General features: G+C 38.7%; 1 protein-coding gene across 2 annotated transcripts in view; it reads left to right on the forward strand.

Moving 5' to 3' along the window:
* The window catches only part of ITGA2 (integrin subunit alpha 2), a 71,637-nt gene that overhangs the window by 20,716 nt on the left and 29,082 nt on the right, over positions 1–21,839 (forward strand). For both annotated transcript variants that reach the window (XM_074932671.1, XM_074932670.1), the window contains 11 exons: positions 6,295–6,404; positions 7,558–7,649; positions 12,134–12,248; positions 12,634–12,761; positions 13,849–13,997; positions 15,060–15,210; positions 15,628–15,793; positions 17,065–17,138; positions 18,561–18,699; positions 20,722–20,867; positions 21,597–21,740. In XM_074932671.1, the coding sequence (XP_074788772.1) occupies positions 6,295–6,404; positions 7,558–7,649; positions 12,134–12,248; positions 12,634–12,761; positions 13,849–13,997; positions 15,060–15,210; positions 15,628–15,793; positions 17,065–17,138; positions 18,561–18,699; positions 20,722–20,867; positions 21,597–21,740 (1,414 nt within the window). The remainder of the gene's footprint in view (positions 1–6,294; positions 6,405–7,557; positions 7,650–12,133; positions 12,249–12,633; positions 12,762–13,848; positions 13,998–15,059; positions 15,211–15,627; positions 15,794–17,064; positions 17,139–18,560; positions 18,700–20,721; positions 20,868–21,596; positions 21,741–21,839) is intronic.

A 21,839-nucleotide genomic window follows, 5' to 3' on the forward strand; every position in this document is an offset into this window, starting at 1 on the left:
TAAAAACTCATCCACTATCACTTTCTCAGATAACGTGTGGTGGAGTTCAGGAAAGAAGGTAATTTTGCATTCACTTTTCCTATCTTCTCCCAAGTGTATGAGTATGAAGCTGAGAAGCTTTTCTGTAGATAGGCACTTCATCATTTGTTCTTTCAGTGCATGTTGTTTGACCATAGCTCCAAAAGTCAAGGGAATTTTGTCAGCTCTTGTTTGAATAACCATGACTTATTAGAATCTTCAGTGAAGAAAAGCTCTTTCCAGTCTCCCTCTCAAGAAATCATTAGACAAGCTTAAAAAATAATGTCAGTTATAGTGTAGTCTCTTGTTCTTCTCATCTCTAGTCTATTTACTTTTTCATGGGACAATAGAGCTTTTTCTCCTGTGCATTATTTAAAAAAAAACCAACAACAAACCAACACAACGCTCAAGCTGTTCAGTAGAGTTGGTTTCTCCTATAAGCGATGTAGAGCCTGCAGTCTGTGTGCAGTGTTTGTTGACATGGCTGAACTAGGAGTGAAATAAACAATCTGAGCTTTGCATAAGATCAGGATGCTGCTTTTTGTCAGAGAGGACCATTTATCACCATATGTTTTTATGAAGAGACTGTTATTGTGCAGCAAGAATGTGATACACTTGAAAACTCTGTTCAGGCTCAGTGGGGCTGCTCACCACATCAAACAGTGCTGGGATGGCACCTCTCTCCAAGGGAGAGGTTATCCAGAATCTGAGATCCACCAGAAATTTCATCACTTCCTAGGCCTTGCTTCTGTTAATAAAATCTCATGATGCTTTATTAAAAACAGTTTTAACAATCCTGTACTCTCTCAAAGAGCAGAAAGGAGAGATACAGAAAAAAAAGCAGATGATAGTTATATTATTCAGCTGTATTTCTGGGAGGTACATCTCCTGAGGCAGTAAGGGCTATAGAAAATGAGAGGAGAATTTTTGGTGAATTAAGACTGCATTCATCAGTATATCACTTTTGCTTGAAGATGAGCTCAGACAGAAGAGGGCTGGCGGTCCAACTAGGAGTGCAGGGCTATGGAGGGGGCTGGGGTGTGTTGGAAAGCTGTGACAGAAGCCATCAAGGGAGCCCTTTTTGTGTGGAGTCGGATGATCCAGGATAATTGGACACTGGTCTGCTGTGCATTGATGGGCATTGATGGCATGTGGTGCTTGTGAATAAGGACAAACTTGCAAGTCAAGCATAGCTCAAGCTTTTCACGATGTCTAGTGGGAATTTCAAAACAGGAGCTCTTTAATGAACTCAAGGAAAATTGTGAACAGCAAAGAAGCTCATCAATTAAAAAAGTTTCCGCAGTCTCTCACACAAGTAATTAGCCACAACAGAAACATCATTTAGTTTACGCTCTGGTTCCCCCTGTCATGAGATTATCTGTATTTGAACCTTAAATTGAGACCAAATTCTCTGTTATTTTATAAACATAATCTTTTAGAAGGGTGGATGGTACCCTGTCAAGTTCATCTTGAGTGCACATGCCCTGAACAGCAGCTGATAGTACATTCTGCAAAGGTGACAGTACTTCATGCTGAGATTTGATTTTATATCTGTCTCAGGTGAGGAAGATTGAATAGGTGTATATAGCTGTTAAAATGCTTTTTCTTACCCATGTGTGTCTTCAGTTTGTGGATACATGCCACAACAGAGCTAAAATCTCAGTCTGCTATTGAGGTACTGTTTGGTATCAGGTTGCAACCACCCTGCTCATCGGTGTCTGCGCGCTTAGGATTTGGAATTTTTGAATTTAATTTTTTAATTTGTTGTGGGATTTTTCTTATTTACAATATTTTGTTTCATTACATATGACAGTAATGACATCTTAATATGCACTGCCTTTACTGATGTGTCACATAATCACTGCACCACTAGTTTCAAAAATCATTGCATACTGCTGCGTAGTCATCAAAGTCCAGCAGCCTTTCTCCTGAGGTGGTGTGTTGCCTCCTCAGACCATTAAGATATTTTGTCAAAAAGGCACATTTCTGTAGCAATTTTTGTTGAAATCAATACATTTTCAAAGACTTCTGATTCTAATGAGGATGGTAATTTCTGCCAACTTTTTTTGGGAACAAAACGCTGCCATTGTTACAGCTCCATCTTTTCAGTGCCAGCACCACTGCTAATGTTGAGTTCTTTGCCCAGCTTTTCCTTCCCCCAACTGCCTGCCCTAGAGTTTTGCATTTTTCCTGCTTGGAGAAGCAGCTCTGGCTTCTGTCTTCTAGGCCTTTGTCAGTCAAACTCTCGTGCCATAGCTCACTGTAGTTTTTGAAGTTTTGAGTCTTTTGTTCAAAGGATCGTAAGTTTTAGATGGTGATAAATGTTTTAGGGTGTGCAGAGAATTATCCATAAGAGTTAATCTCTGATCTTCCTCTGTATTTCATTGCTTCCTGTAATTGTAGGGAAAAGGGCCAGATGATTTCAGAGGAGGTCCTTTATACTTTTATTTTCCTATTTCCTATTAGCCATCTTTGTGTTTAAAAAAACACACTAAAAAGCAAATGCATGAAAAGAAGAAAAAAAAAAAGAAACCAGAAAATATAAAATGGGCTCTGCCAACAGCTGGGAATTCAGTCCTTCTCCCTGAATTCTGATTTTGTTTTCTGCTACATCACATTTTGCCAGTTACTAGCTTTGTCATGGTGTAATTTCCCAGAAATAATTCCAGTTGCACTTTGATCTGCCACTCCTGCAGCCTGTGTGGTATGGCATTGCTGCTGAACTTTATTTGACTTCATGTCGTTCCATTGCTTTGTATACAGTGTTGTACGAGCTGAATAATAAAATCAGGGGCAATATTACATGCTAATCACTATAGTATCGTGTAAAGACAGTCCACAAGGACACATAAGAAAGTTTTATAAAAATAAATATTTAACTCATGGCTGAAAAAGACCCTTAATACACTATACATGATATATTTGGAAACAAGCATTTTCAAGTATTTTAGTACTCATTTCTAGCATTCTTTCCTGATGCATTCTGTTTCACTCTGCTTTATGTGCATCCTACTTAATCACAGTAAAAAACATTTTTGTAGTTAGCAGGATGCTAGCCAGATACTCTCTTGCTTTCTTCACTTATGATGTTTCCTAAAGATACAGATGCATTTTCCCAGAGCAGTATTGTGTAAATCTACTGTAACGGTTTATGTTAATCTTCAAAGGCATGTAGGATTTGCTGATTTCTAATATAGATTAAGGCTAGTATTAATCTTAAGTAAGTCTCAGGATATGAGAGAAATAATAATTAAGTTATTTCCTAGGACCTTTAAGGCTGGCAATTAAAAGTAGAGGGCTAGGCTTGACAAAATCTGATTTATAACTTTTTCACAGGAGCATATTAATGGCAGGTTAGACTAGTTAAGTCAAATAAGGAAAGGGGCTTAATAGCACTGTACTTTTCTGAAAAATCACTGTCAGTAATAGTCAGTTCTAAGTGTTAAATTCTGTGTATGGAGTGGATTTTTTTGGCCTACAGCATAGTTACGGCATTGAGATTCATGGACCCTACAAATCTACAAGCAAGGCTAATACAACAAAGGGGAAGGTAGTATAACTTTCAGTAAAGTATCAGGAGTACAAGCTGAATTAAAGACAAAATGAAGTTTTCTTTGAGCACAGTTGGCATAGATTTAGATTTGTGTTTAAAATTAGAAAAGTTTGTCTTGTTTGGCTTATATTTTTCTGTTTGTACCATGCAACAGCTATAAGGTTAGTTTTAGGGTTAGCAAAATACAGTTGTGAATATTACGTTCTAGAAGTGGATTGGGTATGAAGAGTAGTGGTTTCTTGGTATGACTGGATGTCTGTATTGGAATTAATGTTGAGGTTGCGGAAAACAGGAGTTTCAGAGCCCACATTAGTGCTAAGCAGCATAAAGCCCGTAGAGTGATTGCAAATATCCACGCTCAAAGGGAGAGAACTGCTTTCTCTAAACTGTGGATAGTGTTTGTCTCTAGTTTTTGTCAATAGCAAGGATGAGAATTGGAGTTAGGCTTGGATTTGGGAACAGCTAGTGCTCAAACACATTGCTTCTCCTCTTCTGTCATTCAGACTCTGCTTATGACTGAAACTCGTGCTTTGGGCTTCAGGATAACCCATTGCTGCAGAGCAGTGCCAGTGTGGCACCGAGATTTGCAGTGAGTTTCATGACCAGATGGTGTGGTGCAGGGGGTATTTCCAAGATCTGTTAAAGGTCATTCTTTGAACAGTACCTGTCTTCTTGCAGGGACTCTGAAATACATTTGCATTCTGGGAAACTCAGAAAAAAATGCAAATACTTATACACAGTGCAACATTTAGGTTGACAGTTAATGCTGAAAAGCTGTTCCAGTTTCAGATATTACACGTGCAGTGCTGCCATTCTTTTTCAAACTGTTTTCTGTTTCCGTTAAAACTATTAGCCCTTTCTCTCTCCCATCAGCCCAGTTAGCATTTTATGAATGTAAATAACTGCAGTATGTAACAATGGGGGAGACTAACACCATGTCTTCCTCCTGTCAGTCTCTACTGACTGGCTCCAGCCCTCTGTGTCACTGTAAGAGTTTGCAGGTCGTATCATCTATCGGGACACGACCAGTGTAGTAGTTTCTCATGAGCTTTGGTTATTTGGTCCTGAGCTGTGGTGGTGGTGGTTTCCACTGTGCAGAAAAGGCTGTATTCCTCAGAAAATAACAAGAAGATCAGAGGCTTGCTCATAGCTGGTGTAAAAAACATTGATTTTATATAGAGAGTTATTTGTATGAACCTGAATTGCAGGCTTAGAGATGCAAGAACAAAATCCTGTTCTGCTGCCTGCCTAATCACTGTTTTTCAACAAAGTAACTGAGAAGGAGGTAGGTATTTTTAAATATTCCTACACAAAGAAAACAAAATCTGAAGTTACCCCTAACTGAACTGGTAAAACAGAATAACATTATTTGTGCTCTTAAGTTTAATTGAGATGAAATAAACTAAAAAAAGCAGCTGGCAGTATTTTCTTTGAGAAAGCTAAAAAAGGACTCAAACTCTTGCTTGTACATCTAAAACTTTGTATTTTTATCAAAGCCATTTTATTCAAAGTAGTTATAAAATTGCAGCAGTACAATCAGACGATCCCTGGAAAATTATTATGATATATTGTGGTTGCTTTGAAACATAATTTTGTAAAATGTGTTCTTCTTATAATGCAAGGTCTTTCAGTTAGCTACCTATAAAATTTTAGAGGATGATAGTTTTGCTTTTAGCAACCTCTTGACCACCAAAAAAAAATTTTCTTAGAAAACTCCATATTCTGTACTGGGGTCCCATTGCTTGTCCTTTTACTGTCGCATAAATGCATTAATTACTACCATAGTGTGTTCTATATGAAAGGAAAGCCCACAGTCCCTACTTTCTCATAATCCATTTCATTTTTTCATATCCCTTGATGTCATCTTCCTATGGCTGTGTTTTGCCTTACCCTTATTTCACTGCAAGTTAAACTGTATAAAGAACTGTACTTCACTTCTAGCCCTACATGGCCTTATACTGTCTGGTGGTTTCACTGTGAGTTGTGCTGAAAAATAGGTGTTCTTAAGCAGTATCCCCAGGGGGTAAATTAACTGGTTTTGTGAGGGCTTTCAGGTGAAAATTAAAGGGGTCGTGAGGAGCAGATATTGGAGGGGAAACCTTAAGGCAGACAGACAAAGGAATGAGTCAGAGAGAGTGACTCACTTTGTGTTGTAGGCACAAATTACCATAAATCTTAACTTTTTTGTTCAGGATTAAATACTTCATGCAGCAGACTGTTACCACCTGCAGTATTTTCTTTCTGACTCAGTGTTGTCAAGGTGTGGCAGCGTTCAAGCTCAGACATAAGGATTTGACTGTTGCTGAGCAGATCCTGTAGGAAATGCTTCTTATCAGTTAAAAGAATAACTTAAGGAGTCGGTTAACCATTAACTGATTTTTTTGTCTCTCAGTCCCCAGAATACATATATGCTTAAATTCGTATGCATCTGTATATAGTAATATATTTGCTGTTTCTTCCAACACTGCAACATAATGTCACAGAAACAACAGTACACATATTTTAGGCAGCCCGATCCCCATAGGCTTCTCCACTGAAGCTGCCCCTGGTGAATCCAGTGTATTAAGTAAAGCTTCTGAAGAGTTCTGGAGAAAACTCCTGAGTGCCTTAGGTGCTATACCTGGTAAAAGCCTCTTTACCTGTTACCTATAGTGTGCGGTGCAATAATGCTGCTGGACTCTTCCAGTATTGTTAAAGACCTAATGAAGTTCCTGTTACTTTAGGTTATTGGTTGGTTCACCCTGGAGTGGCTATCCCACTAACAGAACTGGAGATATCTATGCATGTCCTGTTGATACATCCAAAACCACATGTAAAAAATTGAATTTACAAGGTAAGTTGTAAAGAATAATGTCCTGCTACAATGGTTCAGTTTTTCCTTGGTTTTGTACCAGGCCAATCTATCTTATTAAATCTCTTAACTCTTTTTCTGCAAGATTTCAGTCTGTTGTGTGTATGTGTGTGTGTGAGCATGCTGCAGGGACTCAGTGCCAGCTACTGGTAAGATCCATGTGTGTGTGAGTGAAAAATTAATGCCTGCTGCTGGAATTGGGCCAGGAGTGTGGGTGCCCTGACCTGGGGTCCCAGTTTCTGGTGCGAACGGGATCTCAGCATCAGCTGCTGGCGCAGTTGGGGTCTTTAACCTCCAGTCATGGGGCGGGAATGGTGTGTGTCCCAAAATCAGCTGCTGGGGGGAACCAGGGCTCTATGTCAGTGAGGGGCTCTGCGCTGGCAGCTGGAGTGGGACCAGGGATCACAGCCCAGGGGGGCCTTGTGAGGGCTGCTGGGAGGGTGTCTGTATCGTCCCCAAACCAGGTGTGCGTGTATGTGTGTTCACCAGCAAACTTTCAGCTGAACCAACCAGTGTAGGGGGGGCTCAGGTCCAGGTATCTGGTGGGTGAGGGGAGTCCCTGTTGCTGTGCCCCGGGGGCCTTGCAAATGTGGAGTGCATCAGTGCATGAGTGGATACGAAGACTTTCCTGTCTCTGTTTTTAAACGAAGTATAAAATATTTGGATACAGTGAAAGTATGGGGCAGCAGAGTGTGCTGAAGTGCCTACTTTATATTTATTTGTGGTGTGGAGCGTTTCAGTCCTTCACCACCCCTTCCAGCTTTTTTGTCTAAAGCCTGATACTGGATCAGAGGAGTCTGGTGTCCTGAGGAATGTAATAGTAGCTGCTTGGCTGCAGCTACTCAGCCAGCCAAAAATACTCAATAGGTAGACCATTTCTTCCTCTCTTTGCCTTCAGCTCTATTGAGGGCAGGTGCTCAAAATGGCCACACTTAACTCAGGTCTGTAGTTAATGGTTAGCAAATTTTTGACAAAGATTAGCTTTCATTTCTTTTGTCTCAGAACTGTATGCATCCATTTGGAAAAGGCGTTTTAGGTTCTGAGAAATCAAGCTTTCTAAAAGGACTTTTAATTTACTAAATTGCTTCTACATCTTATTTCCTATTTTCTAATTACTTAATCTGTTTTATTTCAGCTTTAATAAATATTGCAAATGTGACTGAGATAAAGGAAGATATGAACCTTGGTTTGACTCTGATACAGAACACAAGAACAGGAGGATTTTTGGTATGTATCAAGGACATATTCAGTACACACAAATTCCTGAGGAGAATGAAGAAACTAGAATTGTCCAAGCTGAATGTATTTTATTATGCAGCATAGGTTAATAATGTTTTGCATATTTTAAAATATTCCATTCCACTGTCAATCACCTATGTTCCAAAACCAGGAAAATAAATAATTCTCTACTTTGTTATTTGTCTAAATATCATGTAGAAGGGCCCATAATTAAAGATTCTGTAATTTAAGTCAGACAACATAGGCAAGAATATTTCCACCATGGACATCTTTAAGACAGTCTTATACAATTCTGATTATGCTTTCAGAAAAATAGTATGGGATCTCTCCTCCACCATATGCATTTTCAGAGTGACGTTAGGATTTCTAGTCCTGTGGTTCTGTGATATGTTGATTTATTTGGTTAGTGAACTGTAGAAGGATGCGTTTTCTGTGTGTATATTCTGCAAACCACTCTCCTTGGAGCCTGTAAAACAGATATCATTATTGAAAGGAAATAAATGTCTGTTTAATATGATTTTTTTATAATCTTTACCATAAGCATGAAGACTGTTGCAGTGCAGGTGTATTCCGGTTTGATGCATACATAGTAGTCATGTGCAGTAATTAAGGGAAACAATGAACTACAGACAAAAGAGCTTTGAGACTGACTTTAAGCTTTGTGTTTTTCTGTTGCATCTTCCTAATAATCCTAAAAGTATTCAAATGTTTATTAACTTCATTACCATATAGCTCAGTCCACTGAAGTACTTAAAAAATTCCAGCCTTTCAAGTAGCTCTGAGTTAATAATGACTTCAAAATACAGCAACAGTGCTCTTTTTGATTGTTGGTTTGAGAAGATATTGATTAAACAAATTTTATTCTCTCTCTTGGTTAATACCTTTATTTACTGTTAATACTGTCCCATGCATGCCCACTTTTAATCTGTATTTTAAATTTTAAAACATCTCATGCAGAAGAATTTATGACTTCTAATAATATTTGAACCTCTCTCTGTTAAAAAGAATTTCCCGATTCATATGTTATTGACTGTCTCTACTTAAATGGCATAAAGTAACAAAAAACCTCAAGTTGAATGCTAAGACATATGAAGAGTTAGCCATGTCTTTGGCAACAGGACTTCTTTCTGACATAGGGAGAGTATGGTACTGGAGATAGCTGCTTATTTGTGACACAGCCTCAACAGAAATCAAAAATCCCGTGACTTAGTTATGTCAAGAATTGGACAAGTGGAGACTGTCTGCTCGTAATTGCAAGCTGCTGCCATGACTTTGCTCTGAGATGCTGTCTGGCAGCTGGCCTCTATGATGGGCTCTTTGGGTTATGCCTAGGGCTTCATCCTTCCAGCTCACTGGGTTCCTTCCTCCTGCAGCTCCTTCTCTCTTAACCTCCATATGCTTGCATCAGCCTGGGCTAAATCCCTGGGCTTCTTGACTACGTGTGACGCAGCCTGGTGTGTCTGTGCCTCAGCTCCAGAGTCCTGTTGGTTCAGCAGTTTGATGCCATGAGATTTCTCCCTACAGGTGTCCTAAGTACAGGACAGTCATTTCAACATGCTCATTACGTTTTCTGAGGCATGCTTAGTCCAGCTGGAAAGGTGCTTTTTTTCCAGATTTTTGATTTAAGTTTCTATCAGTTTGTTCTTGGGGCAGTGCTATGCCTTGAATTGAAATAAACCGCTACCAATTCCCTACATGTAATATCTCCCTTCTGTATTTATCACCCCACAATTGTTCTCCTTTGTCCTCTGCCTTGCTAAATAAACACAGAGGGGTTTGGCTGAAATGTGCTTTTTAAAGTACAGTTCTCAAATATGAATGACCAGATCTATGCTGCAGTCCACATGAGTATTTTCAGGGCACTGTACGTGGTATTTCCCTGTCTCAGCTGCAAGTGCTTCTTGTCACACATCTGTAGGCCTTATTTGCTTTGCATGCTGGCTGCATGCTTATGGTCATCCCTGCAGTCAGCCCCTGTCTGATCTGTCTGCTGCTCTCTCTTCCACTCCCAGTTTATGTCCACATTTCTTAACAGTAGTCCTTAGGAGCAAGTCTATATCTCTTTCTAATATTCAACTTTTCAAGTTCATCACTTCTTGATATGTGATCTTCCAGTTTTCCCCTGCATTAATGACGCGTCTTAAATTTCTGACCATAACAATGCTAGAACATTAGAGCTTTTCCATAAAGTGAAAATCAGTAAATTTTATTAGAACATTTCTGGGTTTTGCTCCAAGACTAACATCACAATACTGAGTAACCACTAATACAGAAGAAAACTAGTAAATGGGCAAATGACATTGATCTCAAGAACTTAAAAAATAACTTTAAATTAAAGACTGGTAACTATCCTCCAGCTTCATAGTTATCAATATAGATGATTTGTTTTGTACCTCTCACTGCTGTAAATACCCATTTTTTCCAGTAAAACTAATCATGCACCAAAAGAGCACTTAAGATCAGATAACATAGCTATTATATTTCCTATCTCTTGTCTAGAAAATCTGCCATCTTCTCAAATATGTTAGGATAGTTTGATGTGGTCTACCACTGGTAAACCAGTGCGTGAATTAGCTCAGTTTCCCATTGCTTCTGCCTTTACCCATTTTTTCAGCATTCTTGAGAAAAGGATAATAATGCTCTTCATTCTGTCTTCCTAAATGGAGGTGGTGCGTTTTCTGTTTTCCAGTCTCTCCTGACTGGATAGGGCAATCAGAAAGTGTATGTAATTATTTCTGTCAGAACTGTCATACAGAGGTTATGGAGAGGTTATGTTTTTTTCCTTGAGTTCCTAACATGATTTTATTTTAGAAAAAAAATCTGTCCCCTCCGAAGTATCCTCATGACACAGTACTGTTTCAGTATCTATCTTTTCTATGTAGGTATTCACAGAGTCACAGAATCATGTAGGTTGGAAAAGACCTTGAAGATCATCCAGTCCAACCATTAAACTCACACTGACAGTTCCCAACTACACCGTATCCCTCAGCGCTATGTCAACCTGACTCTTAAACACCTCCAGGGATGGGGACTCCACCACTGCCCTGGGCAGCCCATTCCAATGCCCAACAACCCCTTCTGTAAAGAAATACTTCCTCATATCCAGCTAAACCTTCCCTGGAGCAAACTGAGGCCATTCCCTCTTGTCCTATCACTCGTTACTTGGTTAAAGAGACTCATCCCCAGCTCTCTGCACCCTCCTTTCAGGGAGCTGTAGAGGGCAATGAGGTCTCCCCTCAGCCTCCTCTTCTCCAGACTAAACACCCCCAGTTCCCTCAGCCGCTCCCCGTACGACCTGTGCTCCAGACCCTGCACCAGCTCCGTTGCCCTTCTCTGGACACGCTCGAGTCACTCAATGTCCTTTTTGTAGTGAGGGGCCCAAAACTGAACACAGGAATCGAGGGGCGGCCTCCCCAGTGCCGAGTACAGGGGTCAGATCCCTTCCCTGTCCCTGCTGGCCACGCTATTGCTGACACAAGCCAGGATGCCATTGGCCTTCTTGGCCACCTGGGCACACTGCTGGCTCCCGTTCAGCCAGCTGTCAATCAACACCCCCAGGTCCCTCTCTGACTGGCAGCTCTCCAGCCACTCCTCCCCAAGCCTGTAGCGCTGCTGGGGGTTGTTGTGGCCCAAGGGCAGCCCCTGGCATTTGGCCTTATTTTGTACCTATCCTTCTAGTATCAGAGCTATGACAGTCATGAAACCAGCTAGTTGAACTGTCTGAAAATGCTTCTTTTTACAGAGATCATTATCAGCAAAAATGCAAGATTTTTTCCCCAAGAGGCAATGAAACATGTAGCCGAGGGGTATGTGAGGCCAGGGCCAAACTTCTAGCTGCAGCTAGGTAGGACAGTGCGTGCAGTGGGGCAGCACCCTCACTGGAGATGAAGTTTAACTTGTAAATGTTTTGGCAAAGTGAATTTCCCATGGGAACAAATCTTCTCAAATTGATAAATGTGTGTGTGTCTGCGCGCACTGATCACAAAACAGTCTGGTCACACTGTTGGTGGTAATCAGATTTTCCGCAAGAAAAGCTCTTGTCTGCGTCTTTGCAGCGACCGGCAATGCTCATGACTCTGATGCCACCTGCTGGTTATTGGGAGTACTTCTCTGCACTCTTGCAAGGGATGTGCAAATACCAACCCTAGTTTTAAATCAAGTTTATAGAGCAGGTGGCTGAAAGCAGCACAGAGTCCTTGCAGACCAAGTCACATTCCCTAGATGTTATAGCTGCACATTCTCTGGAGGGGCCAGCTTGCACTAGGATGGTCATGAATAAAAAATCCTTTCAGTGAAAGAGTCTATGAAAGGGGTGACACTATCACTGTGATTGCAAGGGATTTAACCTGATAGTACAAGAAGGCTCCTCTGATTCTATATGCCTCTAGTCCTGCTTATTGTGCTTTTGTATATGGATACAGTGAAACAAGTATTTGTAATTTTTATAGTTTCTTTTTGTTCTTATTTATAAGACTTGTGGTCCCTTGTGGGCACAGCAGTGTGGAAGCCAATACTATGCAACAGGAGTCTGTTCTGAACTCAGTCAAAGTTTCCAGATCCTAAGAAGCTTTTCTCCTGCTGTTCAAAGTAAGGCAACATGTGCAAAAGAGATTCAATTAAAAAAACCTATCAAACAAAATCAAGATACTTTGTGTTGGGGACTCATAATTTGGGAATTTTATAAAAAATTATGTGCAAAAAGCAAAGTCCTGTGATTCACACATAAGACTGATAAATCCTGATCCAATGCTGATACAAATATGGACTCACTGCTCTGAATTCAGAGGCATTGTACCAGCGCAGGCTCAAAATCTACATATGCTTCTATTGAGTCTTTATTCTGGCAAAACCTCCCTGATCTCAAGCATTGCCTGTGTGAGACCTAAATATGCACCTCTGGATTTAGCCAAAGAGTTCTAAATGTATTGAGTCTGAAAGTGTATTTAATATCTGCTTTTTATTTTTGCTTTAGAGTGTTCCTCTGTCATAGATGTTGTGGTTGTTTGTGATGAGTCAAACAGCATTTATCCCTGGGATGCAGTGCGGGCATTTTTGAAAAAATTTGTCCAAGGCTTAGACATAGGCCTTGACAAAACCCAGGTAAGTCAAAGACATCTTTGAGAAAGACCCAAAAAAAATTTTAAAAGTACAGAAGTACGGTACCTCCTCCAAAGCCACAGATGATGTAGTTCTCCTGTACCTTTTAATGTTGGGTTTTTTATCTCACAGATAAGCTATTTCAAAGGGGATTTTGAGTCAAAACATAAACTGAAATAGAACTCTAGGTTATATCTAGGGCAGTTAGATCTCTTTCATGCATTATGTGTAAAAGTATTCAGTCTGTGGGGATGTGGTAGAAGAGATTTTTGTATGGGTTTTTCATACGGCTCTTACTTTACAACTGCTTCATCTTTAAAATAGGAAATTTTCCTGCTTGGTTACTATCTGATCTTTGGGTCCTTTTTTCCTTTTAATTTGATGATGGTAAAGAAAATTTTATTGCCTTTTTTTAAAACATTTTCTGTCTTTACAGTTGTCCATTTTCCATAAACAGTTTTGGGAGCAAAGACTGGGGCAGTGGAAATCTCTCTCCCAAAGGCTGCCTTCTTCATTGGGCTACTTTGGAAGTGAGGTGCTTAAAAGCTAGGCTTCCTGCTCAGTCCTTTCTGAACCTCACCTTTAGCATCTTTTTTTGTTTGTTTTTTCTTTCATACTAAATATACATCTTAGCATTCATCTTTAGCTTCACCTGTACTAAAAATAAACAGGACTTTCAGTGCTGTCAAGTAACTAACCTTTAGGATTTTCTTAGAAGAGATCAGATTGATGTGCTGTCAGCTTGTAGAATTTTTGCTTTTTTCTCATTTTTTCCCAGAGCTCTCTGTATTACTGCTATCCATCAGCTCTTCCAGAAGTAACCAAGCAAACATTTAATGCCTACTGTTTCAGATTGTTTGCATTAACATATTGTAGTCCATAATAAATGACATAAGGTGAAAGAACATTCTAGCTTTCTTTGCTTTCCAAACATGTTAATGTTAATTGGTTTTATATGTGTTGAAAGAAAATCATAACCCCATGTGCATCTGCAAATATTTTACTCCAACTTAATAAATAAGTAAGCATCATCATTCTATGTAACTGATTGCAATGCATGATAATCTAATATAGTTTCTTTATTGCATAGGTGGGTTTAATTCAGTATGCCAATGATCCCCGTGTAGTGTTCAACTTGAATACATATCAAACAAAGGATGAGGTTGTTAAAGCAATGGAGGAAACGTATCAGAAGGGAGGAGATCTCACTAATACTTTCAAAGCCATTGACAATGCAAGGTAACAATGATTACTGTGCAACTACTTTATCTTTACAAAGGCAATGAGCACATCCTGAATTTCCTTCCTACTGGGAGTGCATGAGGAGGTTCCCAATGCCACACAGAATCCCTTATTTACAGGGCCCCATGCAGAACAGCACAGGGATATGTAAATGAGAATTGCTGAAAAGCATGTCTTTAACCATTGAGTTAAAGTCTATACTAAAGTAGTTCTGGTACCCAACAGAATTGTTTGGGCTACCACAGATGTCTAAAAATGACAGTGCATCAAACACCTTGGGCAGGCTTTAGGAAAGATACAAAATCATTGAAAGACATAAAGTGGTATTCAGTGGGACCAGTAAGATTTGTGTTTGCTGGTCAGACTTTGGTTGACTGCAGAGAAAATACAATCTTCTGTCTGTTGTCAGTTTGTCACTGCAGCACCAGCAGCATGAAAAATAGTGAGAACTTAAAACAATGCTATGACTCCGAATACATATACAGACCAGGTCTGTTTCTCAATAGGAAGATGCTATTTTGTAGTTGAAGCAAGGATAGGACTCTAAGCCAAAATACATGCTGAATCAGACAGCCTTGAAAATTTTATTTAAGAACAGACTCAGCCTTCAATGAAGCCTGTATTTGCAATAGTATTAAGGAACCTATTATTAATACTCCTTCCCCTTTTGTTTGAACTTGGTGGAGCCAATTCCTGGCTACTCTGGTGATACAAAACATGAATAGTTCCGACAAAAAAAGTTTTTCTTTAGAAACATTTGTAAAAAATAAAAAATGCTGTTTTCTCCAGAATGTATATTTTTGAGAAATTCCATTCAGTCCTACTTGGGTTTTTTTCCTACTTCCTTGATTACATTTCTGATGGCTCTTTGAGCAGTGCTTTGAGAAGCAACTATCAGGAGCATAATTGAAAGTTCTTGCTGTAGATTGTTAATTTAGAAATAAAAAAGCCTTACAGATGCCTTGTTCTAAATCAGCAACAGACATATTCACTACAGTACATATACTGAATTCCATGCATTATAAATTAACATTTGATAAAGTCAATATCTTATAACAGACAGTATGCCTTTTCACCTGAATCGGGAGGACGTCCGACAGCCACAAAAGTGATGGTTGTTGTGACAGATGGTGAATCACATGATGGCTCCAACTTGAAAACAGTAATAAGTAAATGCAATGAAGATAATATAACCAGATTTGGCATTGCTGTAAGTAATACTATAATTATTGATATTTTTGAAAAATCATTTTGTTGTGTATGTATGAAAGTGCATATTCTATACATAAGATGTATATAATGCATGCATTGTTACACTGGTGAGACTGAAATTAGGAGAAATTAGTCTTTATGAACTAGTGGAACGTTGGTCTTCTTTAACTGACTGAAAAAGGGAAGCCAGTATTATCTGAGCAAATTCAGTGGTTTTCTCCTTTGCCTTGGTTTATGTATTTTTCCTGTCTGAATAGTCCCTTGTATAGGAATACAGTCTGATAAGCAATTCAGTAATATATATGAAAGTAATTTTTTTTTAATATGTAGAATATTTACTCAAATAATACAGGAGGAAATGGAGTAACACCATTCATTTCCTTCCCTCTTCTTATTTTGTTCTTTTCTACCCAAGGTTTTGGGATACTTAATCAGGAATGAACTTGATACTAAAAACTTAATTAAAGAAATCAAAGGAATTGCTAGTCATCCAACAGACAAGTATTTCTTTAATGTGTCGTCTGAGGCTGCACTACTGGAAGAAGCAGGAACACTTGGAGAGCGCATTTTTAGTATAGAAGGTAAAATACGCAATGTCTCTGAAAAATTAGATCAGATTCTCCCAGATGATGAGCTAAGGATTTTATTTCTCTTCACCTCGCTGTAGTACTGTGAAAACAAGGGGAGCTCGTGCTGTAGGGCTGCTCCCCAGGAGGGCTCTGGTTTGCACAGCTGGTTCCCCCAGCTACCGCACCCCTAATGAGCTTTAGCTTCAAGTTAGTTTCTGCAGTTTGTGGGAAATATTACCCAGTTGCTGAAAATTTCCGTCAAGTCATGGGCTTCAGTCGTCACTGGGTCTTGTCCGTATGCATCCCCATGTATTTGGAGCTCTTACCGTTGGAAGAGTACAGGTATCTTAAGCTTGTCAGATTCACCTGTGTGAATGCTAAGCAAGTGTAAATTTAAAAAGTAAATCAGAAGACTAGATTACCGATTACAGAACTGAAAACTACAGTAATGCAATCTGAATGGCATCTACCAGGCTCTGTCCCTAGCATCACCACAGTCCCTTGTGTACAGTTTGGAGGAGGGTACTTTAGAGGCAACTCAGAGGCACTTTGTCACCCCCAAAAGCCAGCTTTTTAAAGTCAAATTTAGACCTTGCTTGGGAGGCTTGTGTCCTGTCCTCAGTCCTCCATAAAGAGCTTTTAATGGCTGTAACCTTCCTATGTTTAGGATTAAATCTTCCATTCTCTTTCACGTCTTGTCTATTCTTTACTAGGCCCTTGCTGCTAATCAAATCAAGGTGATCAGTTGAGCTCCCTCTCCTGGGTTTTGCCGAGTGCTCCCGTTGAACTCCCTTTACTCAAGTGCCATTCATGTAGCTTAGGAAGTATTCCTGGATGTCACATTATTTTTCAAGACAATTGCAACAGTTTTTTATATAAACATTCATATTCTATTTGAAAGTTGTGAGTATTTTGTTATTAAAACTGCTAATTTCGGTGTATTATTAGTATTTCTGAGAAACATAAAAACATATTAGCCACAGTGACAAGACTGTGCAGACTGATTCAAGCCATCCTTATTATGTTCTTCTGCCTTTTCTTTTGGAAGACACCCATAGCATTGTGGCTCCATCTTATCAATTTGCCATTAAATCCTCCAAATATTCTAGCCTTCATTAGCTTTCAGATTTCTGCTGTTTGTAAATGTTGGAAATGCTTTAGCATAATTGGAGATTTGGAAAAAATAACATACAGTCCCTATATAGCTATACTCACAGACAGCAAGATTGGATCTCTTGTATGGTTCTATAGGGTTAACAATATGTGAATCAATCTTTTACCAGGTACGGATCAAGGTGATACATTCCAAATGGAAATGTCACAGGTGGGCTTCAGTGCATATTACTCACAAAAAAAGGTATGTGAATTTAATTATACAAATAGATGTAAACCTGTAGACATAAATTCTTAGAAGTGCAACAAAGTAAGACTAATAAAACACAATGACCAGTTGTTAAGATTTTTTTTTTTTTTTTACAAGCAGGAGAATGTCAACTTATCCTCTTCTTTTCTTTTTACTTAAATACCACAAAAATTACTTCTAATAGATGGTGTATATCTCTAAAATGAAAAAATAGACATTAATATATAGAGTTGAGTAACAGTTTCTTTCATGTAATGATTTTGAGAAGTGTTAATCCAATTATTTCAGTCATTTCTGAATTAATGTAGCATGAAATTCTATTGCTCCAAGTTAATATTTTGCAGTTGAATAACTCAGAAGATTTGAAACCATATTGTAAAGCTGGTATATATCTAGGCAGACACCAAGGTATAAATAAATTAAGTCTGAAAAGAATTTGTCTAACTTTCATAAGGTTAATATTTGTTTAAAGCATATGTCACTTAGAAAATAGAAAGAATAACAAATCAGATATATTTTTCATGCTAATCAATTTTAAGATTATCTTGACCACATAGGTGGTCTTTATAAAATTCAAATGTGGTTGAAGCAGCTTTCAACTGACAAGACACAAAGGTTGTTTCTTTCTCATAGCCCTTAAAGATGAATGAAGTAATTTTTTTAAAAGTCCTCTTTATTTGCTCAAATGTAAGTTTTAATTTGCCAAACACTTGGTGTTAGGAAATAGCAATGGGATTTCTTCAGGAAAATTACATGCCCTGTTTTTATTGCAGCTTTTTATAATGGTATCTGAGTTCAGTAAAGAATTTTAATGATGTGAGTAATATAAGCTATGGTTGTTTTTTGCATACAAGTCTAAGTAGTTCTGTATTAAGCATTCTGTATAATAAGCCATATTAGTTTGGATTTTAGATTTAACTGTTCTCTCAAGGACATCTCCTTACTTAAAGAATGAAATTTTGTATCTTTTTCCATCAGCTTTTGTGTGCTGTTGTTAGCACTTTTGTTATCAAAAAGGGGGCTTTAGCTTTTTTGTTTGTTTGTTTTTACAGTTTTGTTTGTGTGATCCTCAGTCTTCTAAGTGCATAAAGGCATAGACTTGGCAAGCCCAGCTCCAGGGTGGACAAGCTTAGGAAATTATCACAGTGTTTAAGTAAACCTATTTTATCTCGAGTTGCAGTGCCATGGGAGCTAAAACAGTCACTTATCCTCTTGTAGTAGAAGGGTGATAATCCTTCTGAATGGGGCAGTAAAGTCCTGCAAGTAAGTGGTAACTATAAGCAGCTCCAGTCAACTGCTTGTAGTCATTACTGCCTTAAACCCAGTGGTGCAGGAAATTACATATGGTAACTTCAGCTTTGCTCATACTTTTTCTAAAATAAGTAGTTCTAAAACGTTGATTTTTATTTTTTAAAGGATGTTCTGCTGCTGGGTGCTGTTGGGGCTTACGACTGGAGTGGAACAGTAATTCAGGAGTCTTCAGACAGAGTTACCGCTTTTCCAAGCCATGTGTTTGAGAAGATTCTACAGGACAGAAATCATAGCTCTTATCTAGGTAAGGGGCTGAAATACAAATCTGGAAATGTATCAAACCTCTATCAAGATACTAAAGAACTTAGAAAATTCCACTCTAGCCAGATGCCTCTTAAGAACTCATCTGAGAATATAAAAAGAATTTTGCATCCAAAAGGATTTTATTTACTGGTCAGCAGTTCATGAATGAAATCTTTTTATTGTGTTTTTAAAATGCTACTCGTATCAATGTGATAAGCTGAAAAAAAAAATCAGGCTTTGTCACAGAGATATAAGAAGTTATGGGATTTGAAAGGGCTGCTTAGTGTATCATACTGATCATTATGGGTACCTTCTGCTTTAATATTTGTATGTACTTCCCCATTTATGTGTGAATGAGAAGTTGATTGACTTGCAGTTGGTTCATCTGTGCTTGCTCTTGTCTTGGCCTTTCCCAGTTCAGCTTATAGTTTTAGGAATAATGCTGCAGTTTGACAGACATTTTATTTATAACCCCCATATATTTTCTGATTCATGTTTTTGTGACCTAATAAAGCCAGTCACTTTGTCTTCTCAGTTCATTGAAATGTTTCCTGCACACCTACAATATTCCTGCTCTGGCAATTCATCCCTGAATAATGCTACTACATTAAGCACCTATGACTTTCATATCCTTGAAGTTACTTAATGAGATGCTATTTTTGCAATTAACATTGCTTTTTTTCCCTATGGTTTAGCATTACTTGCATACAACACAATGTATAAATCTAAACCTAACCTAATAAGCAGTAGCTCTCTTGCATGTGTGATGTCTCCAGACTTCCCATTCCTCCTTTTTCTAGAACAGTTCTTAAAAAGTCAGGTCATTTTCTTTCAGCACTTTTCCACACGGCACTTTTAGAGTATTGGCCTTAATATTTTTTGAGCAAGCAATGTTGTTCCCTTTTCTGCCCTTCCATTTCCTTTCCACCTCCTTCTGTCCCATACTAAGAGCTCTCAATACCAGCTCTCTCACCACCGTGGGGGAGCCCAAGCTAAAGGGACTGCTAGGACATCACAGCTTGCTAGGCTGGCCCCTGTTCTGCACTGTACCCTCTTATTTCAAATGGCTATATGCTGCATTAATTAGGAACATGTGAACTTGCAGAATAAAATCTTGTTTTATTGTTGGTTGTTGAAATTATAGTCTCCAATGGCGTTCCCTCCCTAAAAAAACAGTGTCCGAATACAAATCTGAATTAAACCAATGTATATACTGACCAAGGCATAATCCTCTTAGACTGTAGTTCTCACATTGTCCTGCAGCTTGCTAAAGACCTGCATATTCTGCCTGATCACTGGGATTTTGTTATTCAGTTTAACTATAGTCTTTATAAAGGGTAATATTTTTTTCTTCTGTTAAAATAAATTTGCTGTAATTAAACCACAGAAATGTAAAATATGTACTAATGCTAGATTTATAGTGCTAATACATGTTTAAAATATTTGCAGCTATTAAAAGATGTTTCCTGAAACCAAATAATGTTATAATAAAGGGAATGAGGATTAAAATGGTCAGAGAACTTCAATCAATCTAAGCCCTTCAGCTGACAAGCTATTAATGTAGCCTGTTGTATTCAGCCAAAGGACTGGGCTCTGGTTTGGTGAACTGTGAGAAAATGCACTGCAAGCTTTGCAGAACCTAGGTGTTCCTCCCTAGTTTGAAGGCTGGCCCAAATGTTCATCTCATGTTTCTCTTTATTTTTTCATTCCAAGGACACTGTTTGCACTCTTTTTCCTATCTCCACAAGCATGACATTCTTGTGGTCTACGTTTTACTGAATAAGCTAAACTATTGTCCATGCTATTCTGCAAGCCTGCTTCAACTTGATCTGTGTGTCATTGTTCTCTGCAGAAGACTATTGCAAATTTTATGCATATGTGGCAGCTTAACTTCCCGTCTGGAAGCATCAGTCTCTGCGACTAACATACCAGATTGATTGATCCTCTGCCTTTCTGGATAACCAACTGCCAGCTTGTAGTTAATGGTCTCTCATACATGTTAAATGTTGGCTTCTCTCCCCAGGTTATTCTGTTGCTGTTCTCTCAACTCAGAGCTCTGTTTATTTTGTTGCCGGTGCACCAAGATCCAACTACACTGGCAGAGTAGTGGTTTATGATGTTGACAGTGATGGTAATATCGCAATTATTCAGTCCCAGAGAGGCGAGCAGGCAAGTATATTTTGGTCATGAATGCAGATTTTGCAGGCATCTGTTTTTATTGACACAGCATTAAATTGCAATGTATTTGTTTTGAAAATTCCACTTTCTTGCAATGCCTTTAGAATTCACTTGAACTTTTCTTTGCCATTAGACTATTTCAATGAGGTTAATTGTAACTTTTAAACAGTATTTTAGGAAGTCATCTAATTAGTGGTAAAAGATAATATGCAAAGCTACTTGATATGTCATTCTGTCAGCACTTCTGGATGGGAGAGACTCAGTGAGCTTCACTCTGCCTGAGAAGTTGTGAGGTAGATAGCATCAAAAGAGAGATTTGGAAGATGCTTCCATGCCCCCCTCCCCACCCCCTCCATTTGGGAAAGAGCCATGAGTTTAGATGGGTTTGGTTTTGTCTGTTAGTAAGACAAATCTGAGACTAAATAAGAGATTGGGTAGTTTCATGTGCCCAGTTTAACATATAAAAATATACCAATATACCTCCCATAGCTTATTCCCTGTTTGCATTCTCACTCCTGAGTGGTTAAGCCACTGGGCAGAAACAATGGTAAGGATATGATTCTTCAAACACTTGAGTATGTTATAGAGTAATTACATTCCAGTGGGAAGTTTCATTCATTAGTATTGGACTATTTCTGGGTGTAATTTTTCTGAGTCAGGTGCTAAACATTACGCTTTACAAAACCCACAGACAAATGTGACTCTTACTACTGATTTCAGATTGGTTCCTACTTTGGCAGTGTGGTGTGTTCAGTGGATGTTAATGGGGATTCTGTGACAGATGTGCTGCTTGTGGGTGCACCAATGTTTATGAATGACATGAAGAAAGAAGAAGGGAGAGTATACATGTTTTCCATCACAAAGGTAAGAATGGCACTGTATCAAAGCTGTAATCAGCTTCCTGCCTCTCCATCCATGGTAAGTGGTGATATTTTCAGTTGCATCTGGAGGGACTTACTGTTG

Source organism: Athene noctua, chromosome Z, assembly GCF_965140245.1.
Source record: "Athene noctua chromosome Z, bAthNoc1.hap1.1, whole genome shotgun sequence".
Lineage (NCBI taxonomy): Eukaryota > Metazoa > Chordata > Aves > Strigiformes > Strigidae > Athene > Athene noctua.